We start from the raw sequence: 15,217 nt of genomic DNA, 5'->3' as shown, positions 1-15,217 counted from the left end.
ATCGCTATCTACAATAGCTGGTGTTTAAGGAAGAATGTGGGCATTAACCTGTCATCAAAGTATGACTGTGAATCTCTCGCTGTATTTCACATCACATATGGATATTTATAGGCTAGTTAGTGCTAATTATAGCTTGAAATATGACCCTTTCAATGAGTCATTTTTGGACATGGCTGGTGTAGTAGTGGTTAGAGATGTGGGTTGGTAACTGGAAGGTTGCAGGTTTGCAGTGAGGTAAAGTTGGTTTTATGTTCGCACATTCACTCAGTGTATTGTTCCTTTTATTGTTTACCAAAATACTTTGAATATTCGGTCTGAAAACACATTTAAGACTTCGAATCAACATTTGCAACAATGTTGTATTTTGATGGTCATTGGCTGTGAATATGATTTCACTATTTAGATTCTAAAGTATAATACTTTTCTGAGATTATATTATTAAGGAGAAAGTCTGAATGTGCACATATTCAGGTTTGAACAATCAGCAATCAGGTCTGAACTTAAATCTGTTTGTATTGTGTTAATCATAACATTTAAAAAAAGACAGATTGTAGTATTAGTGACATTTTTGAAGTTCTTTCAGCTTTTTATTATCAAAATACTATAGACTTTTTTTATGCTATGCATTTGATTTGGACTAAAATTTGTCTCATTTGTCGTAGTGTTCTGTCCAAACTAGTGTTTCATTTTGAATTGCAGCCATAATTGTGTAGATCGTGTTGTTACTTTATATTCAATGTTTTGGGCTTTATTTATTGACATGATCTGTGCGTGTTAGATTAAAAAAATTATTTGATTAAGTTAAATGAGAACATTTGACAGCCTTCTGTACGTAGCCAATCTGCTGCATGTTGATGTCAATCTCACAAAAATCATAATTAAAAAATTGATTGTGTTAAAGTTATTTACTGTTATATATTTTTTAAAAAATGTTAGAATATGTTAAAAATAAAATATGTAAAATGCTTTGGCTGGCCCTGCCCTGTTTGTACTTGGTATTAAGATGTATTTTTTCTTTCAATCTGATCTGGAGCTGGTGATATGCACAAAAAAAAAAAAATAAATAAATAAATTATATATACATATATATATATATATATATATATATATATATATATATATATATATATATATATATATATATATATATAAATTATTATATATATATATTTCCGTCTTTTTTCTGTCTGATATTTGATAGGTTTTATTTATTTTTAAATATATGTATATATAAATTATTTGTTAATAACGAAACTGTGTTTTTTTGTGTGAAATGTGTGTTTTATTTAGAATGATTTGACTCCTACTAGGGATGGGAATGGTTCACAAAATTGTTGGTTCATTTTGTATCCTGGTTATGTGATCACGGTTTTCTATTTGATTCTGTTTACATTGTAAGAAAAAAAAAAAACTTTTGATACCACATAATTACCACATAAGCATAAAATACATAGCCTTATAATCTAGTGTTGTAAAAAGATCAAGCTACCAATCAGTGCTGAAATAAAAAAATATTTCTCCATTTTGTTGAGTGCATTCTTATAAGGAAAACATTGAGTAATAGAGGAAAAAAACACACCTGAAACAGCAGAAGTTGATAATCTGACAGGAGTAAAAGTGTCTGTCAGATGGAGCATCTGATGCTTTAAGCTACACGTGTTAACTAAATCTTACAAGTTGCTTTACCTGCCTTGATATAAAGCATGACTCATGTTTAGGACAAATTGGATTATGCACTTTTCCTGCTGCAGCTCATTTTGTGTCCTGCACTCTTTTCTTCTGATGCACTTTTACAAACTACTGTATATCGGTATAAATGGTATTGCCTAAGGCCACAAAGAATCTTCTAAATTTACTTGTGTAAATTTATATTTATTCAGTTTTAAAATTAATTTCAGTAATAATATTGACTAATATGAAAATGATTTATGATTTATTTACAATGCAGTTTGAACAGTAATATTTTCAGTCTCTTAGTATATATATATATATATATATATATATATATATATATATATATATATATATATATATATATATTTATATGAGACACTTGCTTTGTTTACCAAATAAGTGGATCTGATTGTATTTGCATTGTAAACATTAAATACAAGTTAAAAAGATATTATTTTTTATTTCATATCTTAAGGTTTTTGTTATGATACTCCCAAAATCATTCATAAATCTACAGATTTTTTACAAAATTCTGCACAGAAATAGCCAAAAAATGTCTGCAGATTCTGTCTGGCCCTACTCATAGCATTTTGTTAATGTATAGGTATTAGGGTTACACAATATATTGTTTCATTATTGATATCACAATGTGTGAATCCGCAATAGTCACATCACTGAATCAGAAGTGTCTAGTTGGAAAAACGGTTGACCAGTCATTTAAAAAGTTAACCTTAGAGTGAATAATAATAAAGTAGGGTTGCTCAATATATTGGTTCAGCGTTGATATCACAATGTCATATTCACAATAGTCACATCGTAGTATACACATTGTAGAGTCTAAATAATAAATGAAAATACGTTTTTGGTTGTAAAAGCGCCATCTACTGGTACTTCTCTAAATAGCCGTAGGTCAGAGTTTTCACCAGAGAAGGAGTAACTCTGAAAACGATTATTAATTTTGATATTTTGTATGTTATTGCGGTTACTTTTTCCGTGACTGTTGTTCGTTTCAGTTAGTTTTAGTTTTTCATTTACTGCAAATTTTTACAATTTTATTTCAGTGAACAAAAATGTTTTTTGACCAACTGTTGTTTTTTATTTACTATAAACTAGGGTTGCTCAATATATCATTTCAGCGTTAAAATCGCAATGTCATATTCACAATAGTCACATCGTAATATACGCAATGTAGAGTCTAAATTATAAATGAAAAGAAGTTTTTGGTTGTAAAAGCGCCATCTACTGGTGCTTCTCTAAATAGCCGTAGGTCAGAAGCTGCGTCCCAATTCGCATACTTAAGCACTATTTTACGCCATTTTGTAGTATAAACAGTGTAAGTAGTGTGTTCACACTGAAAACTCTAAAAATAATAAGTGCACTTTAATTACCCGGATGATGCACTCTTACAGCCGGTAAAATGAAGTGTGTATTAATGGACGACTGACTATATTAAAATAAGGTCATTTCCAAATCAGTTTCTAATGACACTATCACGTCTTTTTTTGAGAAAACAGCTGCTTTAGAACTTCAAATGTTCAACAACCCTAACAGTATTATATGTCTTAACAATAAAAATGAAAACAATAAGTTACTCTAACGAGGATCGAACGTGCTAACCGCTGGACCACATTAACTGTGTTCAGAAAAGAGACACAACTGAGTTTTATAATCATTAAAATAGATGAAAAGAGAAGAGTTGCAGTAAAATAATGAATAAAAAGGCTGTGGTCAAGTAAATAAATAAATTTAAAAAGTCTGACTGCTGAGAGCAACAGATTCTGGAGCTAGGGACACCGGCCCTCGCGGCCAAAAAACGGACCGGCCCACCGGGAATTCTCCCGGTCCTCCCGATTAGCCAATCCGGGCCTGCTCCCGATGGTGAATGCGGTTATACTTATGACAGGTATTATTTGATAGTTTGCTTATTTATTTCATTAATTTAGCGATTGTCAAGTGTCATCAGGGATACGGTTTGAATTTCCGCTTAGTAAAAAAAAAACATTAGTGCTCCATTCGGGACGACACTACATACATATACTATCCTGTTGAGTGTGTAAGTGCATAAGTACATAGTGCATAGTGTATAGTGTGCCATTTGGGACGCAGCTAGACTTTTTACCAGAGAATGAGTAATTGTGAAAAGGATAAATATTTTTGATAATTATTGCTATTTCAGTTAGTTTTTGTTTCATTTAAATGCTCGTTTCAGTTTCACTATAACTGCGAACTTAAATGACTTCATTTCACTTAACGACAATTTTAGTTTTCCTTTACTAAAATAATCTTGCAAAACACCAGGTGCAAAAGGCTCTTAATTTCATGCTGATGGTTTTAAACATGAGTATATATGTATGAACCCAGGCTTACACTCAATTTTACTTCCAGGACGACGTTTACAATTGATTTAAGTGTAAAAGCTCATCAGTTTTGCTTTTAAACTTTGTGTTCTTCTCCAAAATGTCCACCATGTTTACTGTATTTCCTGAAAATGTTGTGAATCTGCTTTGTTTGGGAAGTTCTTTCATTGGCGTCACATACACTCACAGGAAGAGTAAACTCACATGATTTATGAAGCGTACAGATAAAGCTGTTGCATAAGACATGACACAAATCTTCATTATGGTTTTGTGTTGCAAAACGTCCTCAGTATTACACTGTAAAAATGACTTCTTTTGAGAAAATGTTGAAAAATTAGATTACTGCAGTACATTTCAGAATTACAATGTGTCATCTTTAATTTAATATGCTACTTCTTAATTTACTAACAATTGCAGAATAAATCCTGTATCAATGTTTTCATAACCTAACATGCAGTTTTTCCCCCAAAATAGCCTTTTTAATGGTTTGTCGATGTCAAACTCCATCTGGATTCTTTCAAATCTGATATTTAACCAATGAAACGCAGTATTTCACCCTCATGATATTTCTCTCCCTTTATCTCTTGCTTCTTCTTACCCACAATCCTCCCTGATGCTGGACTACGGTGAGACCCTGCAAAACCGTTAAACCCAGAACTGTTTTCATTTGTATTTTCTCTTCCTCATTTCTCCTCATTCTGGTATTTTCCTTTATTTTGTGTTCTGCTGATCATCATTATTTTTGCGGTTTGCTGTTGTGAGTGAATCTCCTCTGCATGTACACACATTTCCCATGTTTATCGGTTCACTGATGCACATCCCGGCACAAAGGTTTTTGCTTTAGGTCAGGTTCAGATGCTCGTTTTTTTGGATTTTGAGGATTGTTTTGAAGAGAAGGTTGTGTTGATCTTTTTTTTCAGTTTAAACCATGTGTTCGTTGTTCTTCTCGCCACCAGGGTTTCAGATAAACCTGTCTGGACTTCCTCCAAGTAAGAACATCTTTCTGAACCGTGTCTGTCCACTGGTTTTGGGGAAGCCTGTCCTCTGGCCAACACTAATCTATCCACATGTGGGCTCTGATAGACTTGTGCCGGTTGTTGTTCTGCATGCTGATGGTGGCGGGTGGATCCACTTTGCAGATAGTTTTGCTCCAAAAAAGGAAAGAAAGAAGATGTTGTATTATTATTGAAACATGACCTTTCCCCTCTCAAAAAAGTTAACAAAAAGCATTACTACCATACTAAACCTGCTACAGTAGAACAAAAGATTATAATAGTGATAAAAGAATAAAGGAATAATATTTAACAATTGATAACCAATTATTGATTAAATAATAATTATTAAATCTAATATAAAGCTATTATTGTATTAAAATTTAATTTTAGTAAATGTATCCTTCTATTCAAGTCTGGACTCTGTGTAGGCCATTTCATGATTGTGCATTTTTATTAGTATTTCTTTTACTCTCTATCACAGACAGTCACGAAATTGCCTACACAGAGTTCAGACCTAAAAATTATGATTAATATCTGATAAAAATATATATCTTTGTCCATATATAATAATATAAACCTTAAGTATAAAACCTCAAATATAAAATATAACGAGGAACCTTGGGAAATGACGAAAAAAAAAAAACAATCTGTAGCATTTTTAGTAGTTTTTTATTTCTTTATTTTATTTTTTTTTCAGAAAACTTCGGGACAGTATCCCAAAAATATTAACATTTAGGTTGTGTGTATTTATTGGGAATTTGTATGCTTTTAAACTATTTATTTAAGAGACATTTTAGTTATTATAAAGTCAAAAATGGTATCAATCATGTTTAATAAAGTTATAATAGTAATAAATAATGATCTTATGTAATGAACACACACTTTATATTTTTTATATGCAAAAATGAAGATATTTTAATGAATCGAATTGACAGTAATATTAACAATAGTTTAATTAGTTAAATAGTAATTACAAACAAATGTTCTATGGCATAATGTTTTCTCATCTTTAAGGTATTTTGATGCCATTTGACTCTAAAAAGAGAGCAAAATATCATGTGCATGTTTTCGAAATATAAATGAGAACTGGAATTAATTTGGGAACTTTTCATTAAGATATTTCAGCCTTGCAAGCATATTATGAACAACAAGTGTTTCTGTAAATGCCTTCAGACTGTATTATGTCTGTATCAGCAATATTCTGACCATCTTTCTGTCTAGATTGCGTTATGATAAGCCATTAAATAACCCACAAACAGTATTGTGCAAAAGTCTTATACCACCAGTACATTTGTTGTTATATCAATGGTTTGACCATATATAAAGGTATTTTTTAACTCAGTCTTTAAACAGAAAATGCAGATTAGAGAGAAATGGCTTAGTCTAAATGTTTTCAGAATAAAAATAATTTGATTTATTTAATAAATATTACATTTTTTTTATCAAAATAATTTGGAGAGTAATTTAAGTCTGTTCTGCTTCACAGCTTTATTTCAGTGGTGTTTGCAATATTGTCTTCATGAATGGTATTATGAATGTTATATGCATAATTGAATGCATAATTTTGGAAAGCATTTGATTGAGAATAGTTTTATTTCTTAGTATGATAATGATCCTAAGCACACTGCTAAAGCTGTGAAATCATATTTTGAGAGAAAAAGACATTTTCTGAAAAAGAAAAAAAACAAACAAACACGTCATACTAGATTTCTTTCGTCATTTCCCAAAGTTCCTCTTTATATTAAGGCTGTTTTATCTGAGATTTATCAATATATTAAGGTCTGGAAAAAACAAAACACAGAAAGTGCTCATAAAACACAGTCATCTGAATATTATGATTTAGGTCTGGATTCTGTGTTGGACATTTCATGACTGTTTGCATTTTATTAGAATTTGTTTTTCATCACAGGCAGTCATGAAATGGCCTACACATAGTCCAGACCTGAATCATAATATTCAGATGACTGTGTTTTATTTGCTTTTTTTCTTTCCGACACAGATAGTCATGAAATGGCCTACACAGAGTCCAGACCTGAATCATATATTCAGTTGACACTGTTTTATTAGCTTTTTTTCTCTCCGTCACAGTCCGTCATGAAATGGCCTAGACAGAGTCCATACCTGAATCATAATAATCAGATGACTGTGTTTTATTTGCTTCTTTCTTTCCAACACAGATAGTCATGAAATTAGTCAGTCTTTATTCATTTCCCAAAGACAATTTGGTTGCAGCATACAAGCATGTCACACATAATACACAAAAGTACATCAAACAATACAAATTCTACCCTAAATTTAAAAACTTTACAGCATGAAATGGCCTACACAGAGTCCAGACCTGAATCATAATAATCAGATGACTGTTTTATTAGCTTTATTTCTCTCCATCACTCAGTCATGAAATGGCCTACACAGAGTCCAGACCTGAATCATAATATTCAGATGACTGTGTTTTATTAGCTTTTTTTCTCTCCAACACATACAGTCATGAAATGGTCTACACGGTGTCCACACCTGAATCATAAAAGTCAGATGACACTGTTTTATTAGCTTTTTTTTTCTCTCCAACACAAACTGTCATGAAATGGCCTACACAGAGTCCACACCTGAATCATAGTATTCAGATGACCCTGGTTTATTAGCTTTTTTTCTCTCTCCAACACAGACTGTTATGAAATGGCCTACAGAGAGTCCAGACCTGAATATTATGATACAAATCAGATGAGACAAACTTTTTATATAATAGTATAAAGAGCAATGTTTATTAGTTCAAAAAGAAATCTAATATTACCTAGCTTTTTTTCAGAAAACTTCAGGACAGTATCCCAAAAAAGAGTGGCATAGGACTAATGAGATCACACCAAATACTGACTTTTCCCAGAAGAAACCATATTGTATTTTAAACGTTAGTGTACACATTCCCCAGAGAGAGAGAGAGGGAGACCAAAACATAACGCCATCAACCAAAACCTGCTAAACTACAAATCTGGTGGTGGACTTAAACTTTTGCACAATCAAACACTACTTCGCGCTAGTGAGAAATCGGCACAAGTCTACAATTTTGAGCTTCCATTGACTTTGGAGCAAAACGATTGACTCTTGGACGGTTGATTGGTCCTCTCTTTCATTGGATTAAGAGATTAAACTCACAGAAATCAGCCTTTTATGCAGACGTCTTCAATAATCATGCATGTATTCCTCTGTTGATCAGTCTCTGGTGTTTCAGCCACACACACACACACACACACACAGTAATGGAAGCTCTGGTGGTTGTTTCTTCGGGTGTTTTAGACAGCTTTTTACTAACCAGTGCGGTGAATATGGCCTTGGAGGGGGGTTGTAGAAATCTTTGGTGTGCATTTTGTTTAGTGTTCAAGCACTGCTGGATGTTTTTTGGCATGTGCATCTGGAACAAACACGAGCTTGTTGGGACATGGACGCACATGCCGTGAGATTTCAGAAAAATGTTGCCCCGCTGCTATTCGAATCCTCGCATTCTTGCGGTGGAGGGAAAATTAGCCTTAATTTGTTTACCCCCATTTTCACGTTTGTTCTTGTGAATCTCAAGGGTTATTTTTGTGTTTTTGGTTTTATGTTTTCTTTTGTTTTTGTCAAATGCTATATTTTTGTTTTGTCATTGACATTAATATGTTGGACTACAAGCGTTGAATTATAGTTTTATACTTTTTTTGGTTAATTACATTCTGAAAGTCCCCCACAGAATTGCTTTATATCATGTGTCAAGCTTAAAATCTGCAACTGTATGTTGTGAGATGAGCTGAAACTGCCCTGTAAATGATTATAATAGAAAAAAAATGCAGAAAATGGAAGAGCATTAAATTGGATTGAGCATTAAAGTAGGAAATAACTGTAGGGTTGCTGACCAGAAATGCAATTGTAAGCTAAAATGTTACTTTAAGTCACATAAATAGAGGATGAAGCCAGATTATCTACATTAACAAATATATTTTTAATATCTTTATATCATAATATGGTTTTAAGTATATTGATATTTCAATAAAATTTTTATTAAATAATTATTTAATTTAAATAATTATTTTATTTACATTTTTTACATAATTTAATTAGATTAGGTTAACAATCTGTGTCTTTTTCCACTTGAGTTTAATATTTTTTTTAATAAAAAAAATGACTTTAGTAAAACAACGTATGGTTTAGTGGTTTAGTGATTTGACTTTTTGATTTTTAATGTGAATCAATGTCACTTTTGTTTGGTTAATGAATGTTTCCTTAATGAAAATTAAGCACTGAATTGTGGTTTAAAATCAATAATTATCATCAGAAAGAATTTTAGTGGAACCAGTGACCAAAACCATTTGCCTATTTATATATTTTCACCATGATCCGAATATTTTATATAATAATATTATGCCATATTTTTAGATGACATATCCAAAATATTACATACAATGTAAAAAAAGTAAAACTTAAACAAACTACTTTGACTTGTTACAATTAAATGAATTAAGTTTGACAAATCTAAATTATGTCATTTTTTGTAATAAATTAAGTTCAGTGTTTCTTCAAGGATTTTTTCCAGTTGTGGTGGCAGCCCTTTTACACAGATCTTCTAACTACCTATGGCGTTATTTCAATGACGAACGTCGTGGGCGCAGTATTTCAAATCGAAACCGCTTTCATGTAATACAAGCATGCAAATTTATTTGCTTGCGTGCCGATTTCCTCTGTTCGTGTGCAAAACTTGCATGCCCTCAAACATACAGGTGTATGTGTATGTATGCACTTTTATTTATTTAGTTTTAATTTCCAAAATGAATCCTCATTGTTTTTTAACAAGTTTATTATTGAATGATAATAAAGCTTGTTAAAAAATTTGAATGGTTAATAAAGGAATTATAATGCTTTATTTCGTTATTTCATCTTCATTTACAAGTAGCAGGGTATTTACAGCTACTGTATATTTCTGTCCATTCACATCCCGTCCCATTTGTGCCCAATGTCGCAAACTTCTGTTACACCTAGAAACAAAGTCTTAATCCTTTAGTGCGGAGGCGTTTAAGTAATTTATTTATGGCAAGTGTACGTTGTTCGTTATTAATAGTAAACACTATTTGTACGTGCCACAAAACATTGAAAGTATTATTACATGAACATGGTAAGGAAATTATTTGTACTGGACTGTATGTACTGTACCATTCTTGTTATCTTAAATAAATGATTAAACGTGTTACACCTAAAAGAACTAACTTAATTTATTAATGAAAACTGTTGTAAATTAAGTTTGTCAACCTTAATTAATTTCTTTGTAACAAGTTGAAGTAATTTGTTTAAGTTTACGCTTTTTACAGTGTAGACTGCTTTAATTAATCACCTTAAAACAGACAACCTGAACAAAATAAATGAATAACTACAACATGAGTGTTTTAATTTTTAGTTTTACTGTGTTTTTATTATCATTATTATTTTGTTAATTTTCATTTTTGGTTTGGATCTCCCTCTGATGAAAGCATTTTTGTGGTGCATCCCTAGTTCTGGAATTGTTTGCATTGGCTTCTCTTTTTGAGATGGATCATTTTAGTGCTCGTAATGGATGATGAATCTCTTGTACACTGTGCAAAGTGTGCACAAAGTTTAAAGGGATAGTTCACCCAAACATTTCCTGAAATTTTTTCATCTTCAGGCCATCCAAGATGTAGTGACCTTATCATTTTTAGTTGAACTATCCCTTTAAGACCTATTTTAGTGTTTGGGTTTGTGTCGGGTTTGGCATGAGGTGAAGGTAAGTTCCTTCTGTCTATTTTTTCGTTTTGTTTTGTCTGGATTTGATCAGATCTTTTTTTTATTCATCTTGCGTGCCGCGAGTGGAATAGATTGGTGGAAAGATGTGCTAGTGTTAAACGTAGGGTTTGAGCATGCGGGACCGCAGTCACTCTCCTCTGCTGCCAGATTTCCTAAAGCCATCATTGTCTTCCCCGTTTTTCCACATTGTGTGATGAAGATGTCTCAAACCCACAGCATGTCCCGACGACTTTAGGAAATCTGGCTTTTGGGTTTCTCTCCTGGTGCTCAGATGTGCATGTCTTTGGTGAACTTTTGTCCTTCCACATCCTCCATGACTTAGTTTGAGATCTCATCCCAGAATAAATGACACCTGCAACTTTATCTTCATGGTAGGGCTGCACAATATATTGAAAAACTATCACATAGGACCTTTACTATTTTTATCCCCACTTTTCCAGTAGGTGCTGTTAGGTAAACCTAGAGCAGAAAGTAACAGTGTTGTTGGGAGATAAAGAGAGTTAATAAGAATCAGAGTTTACGTTTCAAAGGTTTCTAGTTATTTGTGATGTTTAAAAGTCTAACCATGAGTTGACACCGCCACGAACGTGAGCGTCAAAATAACTGAACGTGATTCATTTTTATTAGAAAATGCAGTGGCGACTGTCGAGTTTTGGCGAAAGGATCAAGGTGTTGCTTTGCAATTAATCGAAATTCAGTTTTGTTATCGATTTTGGCTCATATTTTAGATTTTTGCGTCATATCCCGCCCCCTTTCTAGCAGTGCGCATTTGTTTGACATGAAAATTAGTAGAAATAACGTGACTTTTGCAGCATGGAATGAGCTCAATTGATTGTGTATTCGATTTGTTCCTGTTTATAAAAGCACGAAAGAGAACGCATGCTGTTGTGTACACATGCCGCCTTACATCTAAAGCAGTGTTTCTCAATTGGTGGGTCGTGACCCAAAAGTGGGTCGCGGGAACATTTTCAGTGGGTCGCGGAGTGTGTGGACAAAATTACAACAAAAGTTTAATTTTTAACTCATTTTGACTTTTATTTTGAAATGCGTGTACGACCAATTATAGAAACAAATGTCGAAGCGCAAGTACGACCCGGACTATGTAAAGTATTAATTTACATAAATTGACAATGAAAAAAAGACTTAAAGGGCCATGAAACCCCCTCGTTTCAGCAGCGTCGCGTACACTGTTAATTCACACTCCAGCTGCGCTCTCACAGAGAGAAAATGAAAAACAAAACTTAACTGCAGCAAACTATAAAAGCAACACTTCATGCTTGTTTTGCCAACACAACGTGGTGGGTCTGTCGTCTAAACACTGACAGAAATGAATATTAATGAAGTTGCACAATAGAGCGCGCTGATTGGTTTGAACCAAGCTTTACTCATGCATTAATGCATCACACTGTAAGACGTAATAAGGCACACTCTGGCACAGACGCCCAGTCTGCACGCTGGAATACAACGCTATTATGTCATGGCCGTGACGCAGCCTCAAAAATTTGTTTCAAACCGGAAGTACGAATTTGCTTGAAATAACGCAAAAACAACCAATTTACACTTTTTAGTGAAATATAGGTGTCCTAATAGTGTTTTTAGCAGTGTGGGACACATATATGACTGTCAACAGCTCAAAAAATGTGTTTTGGTGTTTCGTGACCCTTTAAAACCTCAGTGTGTCATAAGTAGCGAGGTGCTCTCACAAGAGAGCACAAAACTTTTAAAATTAAAACGACATTTAGAAACCAGACAAAATGTTTTATTAACAGTTCAGTTTAGTTCATGGTAACTGAACCTTTCCTTACCCTAACCACTGTTTACTGTTTTTGTCGTTTTTACTTTGTAATATTTCAATAATTTCATATATTTCGTTAAATGACAGCAATAAAATATTGTTTATTTGTAAGTCTTGGTGATTTTCTTATGATTTATCTGTCACTACTTGTGTGTGTTAACAAATAAATACAAATTAATTATAATTCTTAAAATTGTATTATAGTTCCTAAAAATTTGGGTCGCGGCTTGATGACCATGTAAAAATGTGGGTCCCATGGCCAAACCAGTTGAGAACCCCTGATCTAAAGTATACTTGAGCACCTTAATGGACAAATACATGCATAGACATGTCAAAACATGGCGTTTGTTTATTACTCACATTAACCGCTCTGTGTTATAGAGAAATAATTAAACATGAAGAGTTAAGAATAAAACGACACGTGAAAGTGAACTTTTTGGACTTATGGCCCACTGATTACCAATTTAAATAATCGTGATTACAGTTATGACCAATTGTTTGAAATTAGGTCAACTTTATGGTAATGATCTATGATGTGTTTCGGCAGGAGCCTATCAAAATGTACATGTCGGTTGATGAGAATGGAGTGCGATCAACTTTGGTTCAGATCACGAGTTCCCAAGCAAAACAAAAGCAGAGTTAGTACAATTTGGATTTCCCAGTTTTTAATGTGAAATGCAGCATGAAACCCAAATGTCTTCTATAAACAGCATGTTGACTAATTAGACTTAAAAAATACTGCGTTCCACACAATCGATTTGTGTTCGATTAGGTTAACTTATTTTTTTATTATTATTTTTTTCAAATTAAAGTAAATTGAACACAATTAAGTACACAAACCCTCAAGAATTGAATCATTTCAGATATTTTAATAAGTAGTTTGAACAAACAGTCAGCAAACATCTTTTTTTTTTAAATTTTACTTTTTAAAAATTTTATTTGGTTTATTTAATTTGGACACAAGTAAACATGTCCCTTGACATCATCAGTGGCGGCCACCATTAATAAACAAATTTTTACACTCCCGTTTGCAGTGGTGTCAAAGCACGATAAATGTTTGTGCCTTTACATAGTTATTAATATTTTATTATTTCAATAAATATGTTTTACCCGTTTATTTTAGTATCATCATAACTTATAAATTATAAATATATTACAACTTAATAAATTATTTGGTAGTTGATAAAATAGCTTTCGCGAGTTAGTTATATTATAAGAAATATCGTTATCACTACACTCGACAATAATATGGCATATTTTCCCAGTATTGTGCAGCCCTACTTCATGCTGTCTGTGTTTGTTTGTTAGTATATAAAATGTTTTTTTTTTATTCCCAAATGTGTTGTTTTATCTTGGCGGTCTCTTCCTCCTCTGTCAGGTAAACGTAAAGCCCTGAAGTTAAATTTTGCCAATCCTCCAATCAAAACCACTTCCAGAATCACTTCCGGACTTCCTTTCCAGAACCCACACATGTGAGTATGGATCGTCTCTCACACCTACACATGCAGATAATGTATTATTTAAACAATAATTAATGATGGGCAGTTGTATCATTACATAGTAAATGGGCGTAAAAACATGAATGTGCATTATGCCCTAATAATCCAATGGCCCGGAGTACATTATTCTGCGTATACTCTGGTTCCCACAGCCACTAGTTTCTCACACATCTCATCCAAAGCCATCCAATGCCTTCTGTTGTGTTTTTTATTGCCATTTTTGGGCTGTTGTAGTTGTGAAATAAATCATTCAGTTTAGTGATGTGTAGCTGTAATGCACTCCAAACATGCCGGAACTACTTTATCTGTGCATTTATCTAAAAATAACTGCACACCAGAGAATGCTCATCAGCCAATCAGAATCAAGCATAGAGCCTAATAGAAACTGCAATTTAATAGAATGTGTATTTTAAATGATGTCAGAGAATGTTTTTATTTGGGAAATATTTTAAGGGCAATGTTCAAAAGCTGTCTACTGGAGGAATTTTAGATTATTTATCATTATTTGTTCACTTATTAAGCTTCATTCGGCATTTCAGAGGTCGCCACTATTCCTGCATATGTTTTTATGCTGCGGATACCCAGGGCCCACACGCCCATAGAGGCGACCTAGGCGGGAGGGCGGCGTCCCCGACACTACCCTCACCTCTTGCGCCCACAGTTATATCCGCGTCTAGGGCCGCGTCCTTGACACTACCCTCACCACCTGCGCCCTTAGTTATATCCGCTTCTAGGGCGGCAGAATAGAGAGGGTGGCCTCTGCGACACTACCCTCACAACCTGCGCCCTCAGTTATATCCGCGTCTAGGTTGGCAGAATAGAGAGGGTGGCCTCTGCGACACTACCCTCACAACCTGCGCCCTCAGTTATATCCGCGTCTAGGTTGGCAGAATAGAGAGAGCGGCGTCCGCGACACTACCCTCACAACCTGCGCCCTCAGTTATATCCGCGTCTAGGTTGGCAGAATAGAGAGAGCGGCGTCCGCGACACTACCCTCACAACCTGCGCCCTCAGTTATATCCGCGTCTAGGTTGGCAGAATAGAGAGAGCGGCGTCCGCGACACTACCCTCACAACCTGCGCCCTCAGTTATATCCGCGTCTAGGTTGGCAGAATA

At 33.8% G+C, this 15,217-nt stretch overlaps 1 protein-coding gene and 1 long non-coding RNA gene across 5 annotated transcripts in view; one reads left to right on the top strand and one right to left on the bottom strand.

Annotated features, from left to right (window-relative positions):
- LOC141381140 (uncharacterized) overlaps positions 1-15,217 on the bottom strand; it is a 693,969-nt gene that overhangs the window by 555,199 nt on the left and 123,553 nt on the right. The gene's annotated exons all lie outside the window — the stretch shown is intronic.
- The window catches only part of map2k4a (mitogen-activated protein kinase kinase 4a), a 46,490-nt gene that overhangs the window by 4,369 nt on the left and 26,904 nt on the right, over positions 1-15,217 (top strand). For 2 of the 4 annotated variants that reach the window (XM_073938107.1, XM_009299178.5), the window contains one exon: positions 13,981-14,074. In XM_073938107.1, coding sequence (XP_073794208.1) covers positions 13,981-14,074 — 94 coding nt within the window. 4 annotated transcript variants of the gene reach the window in all.

This window comes from Danio rerio, chromosome 3 (assembly GCF_049306965.1).
Source record: "Danio rerio strain Tuebingen ecotype United States chromosome 3, GRCz12tu, whole genome shotgun sequence".
Lineage (NCBI taxonomy): Eukaryota > Metazoa > Chordata > Actinopteri > Cypriniformes > Danionidae > Danio > Danio rerio.
This window is presented reverse-complemented; position numbering and strand designations above follow the sequence as displayed.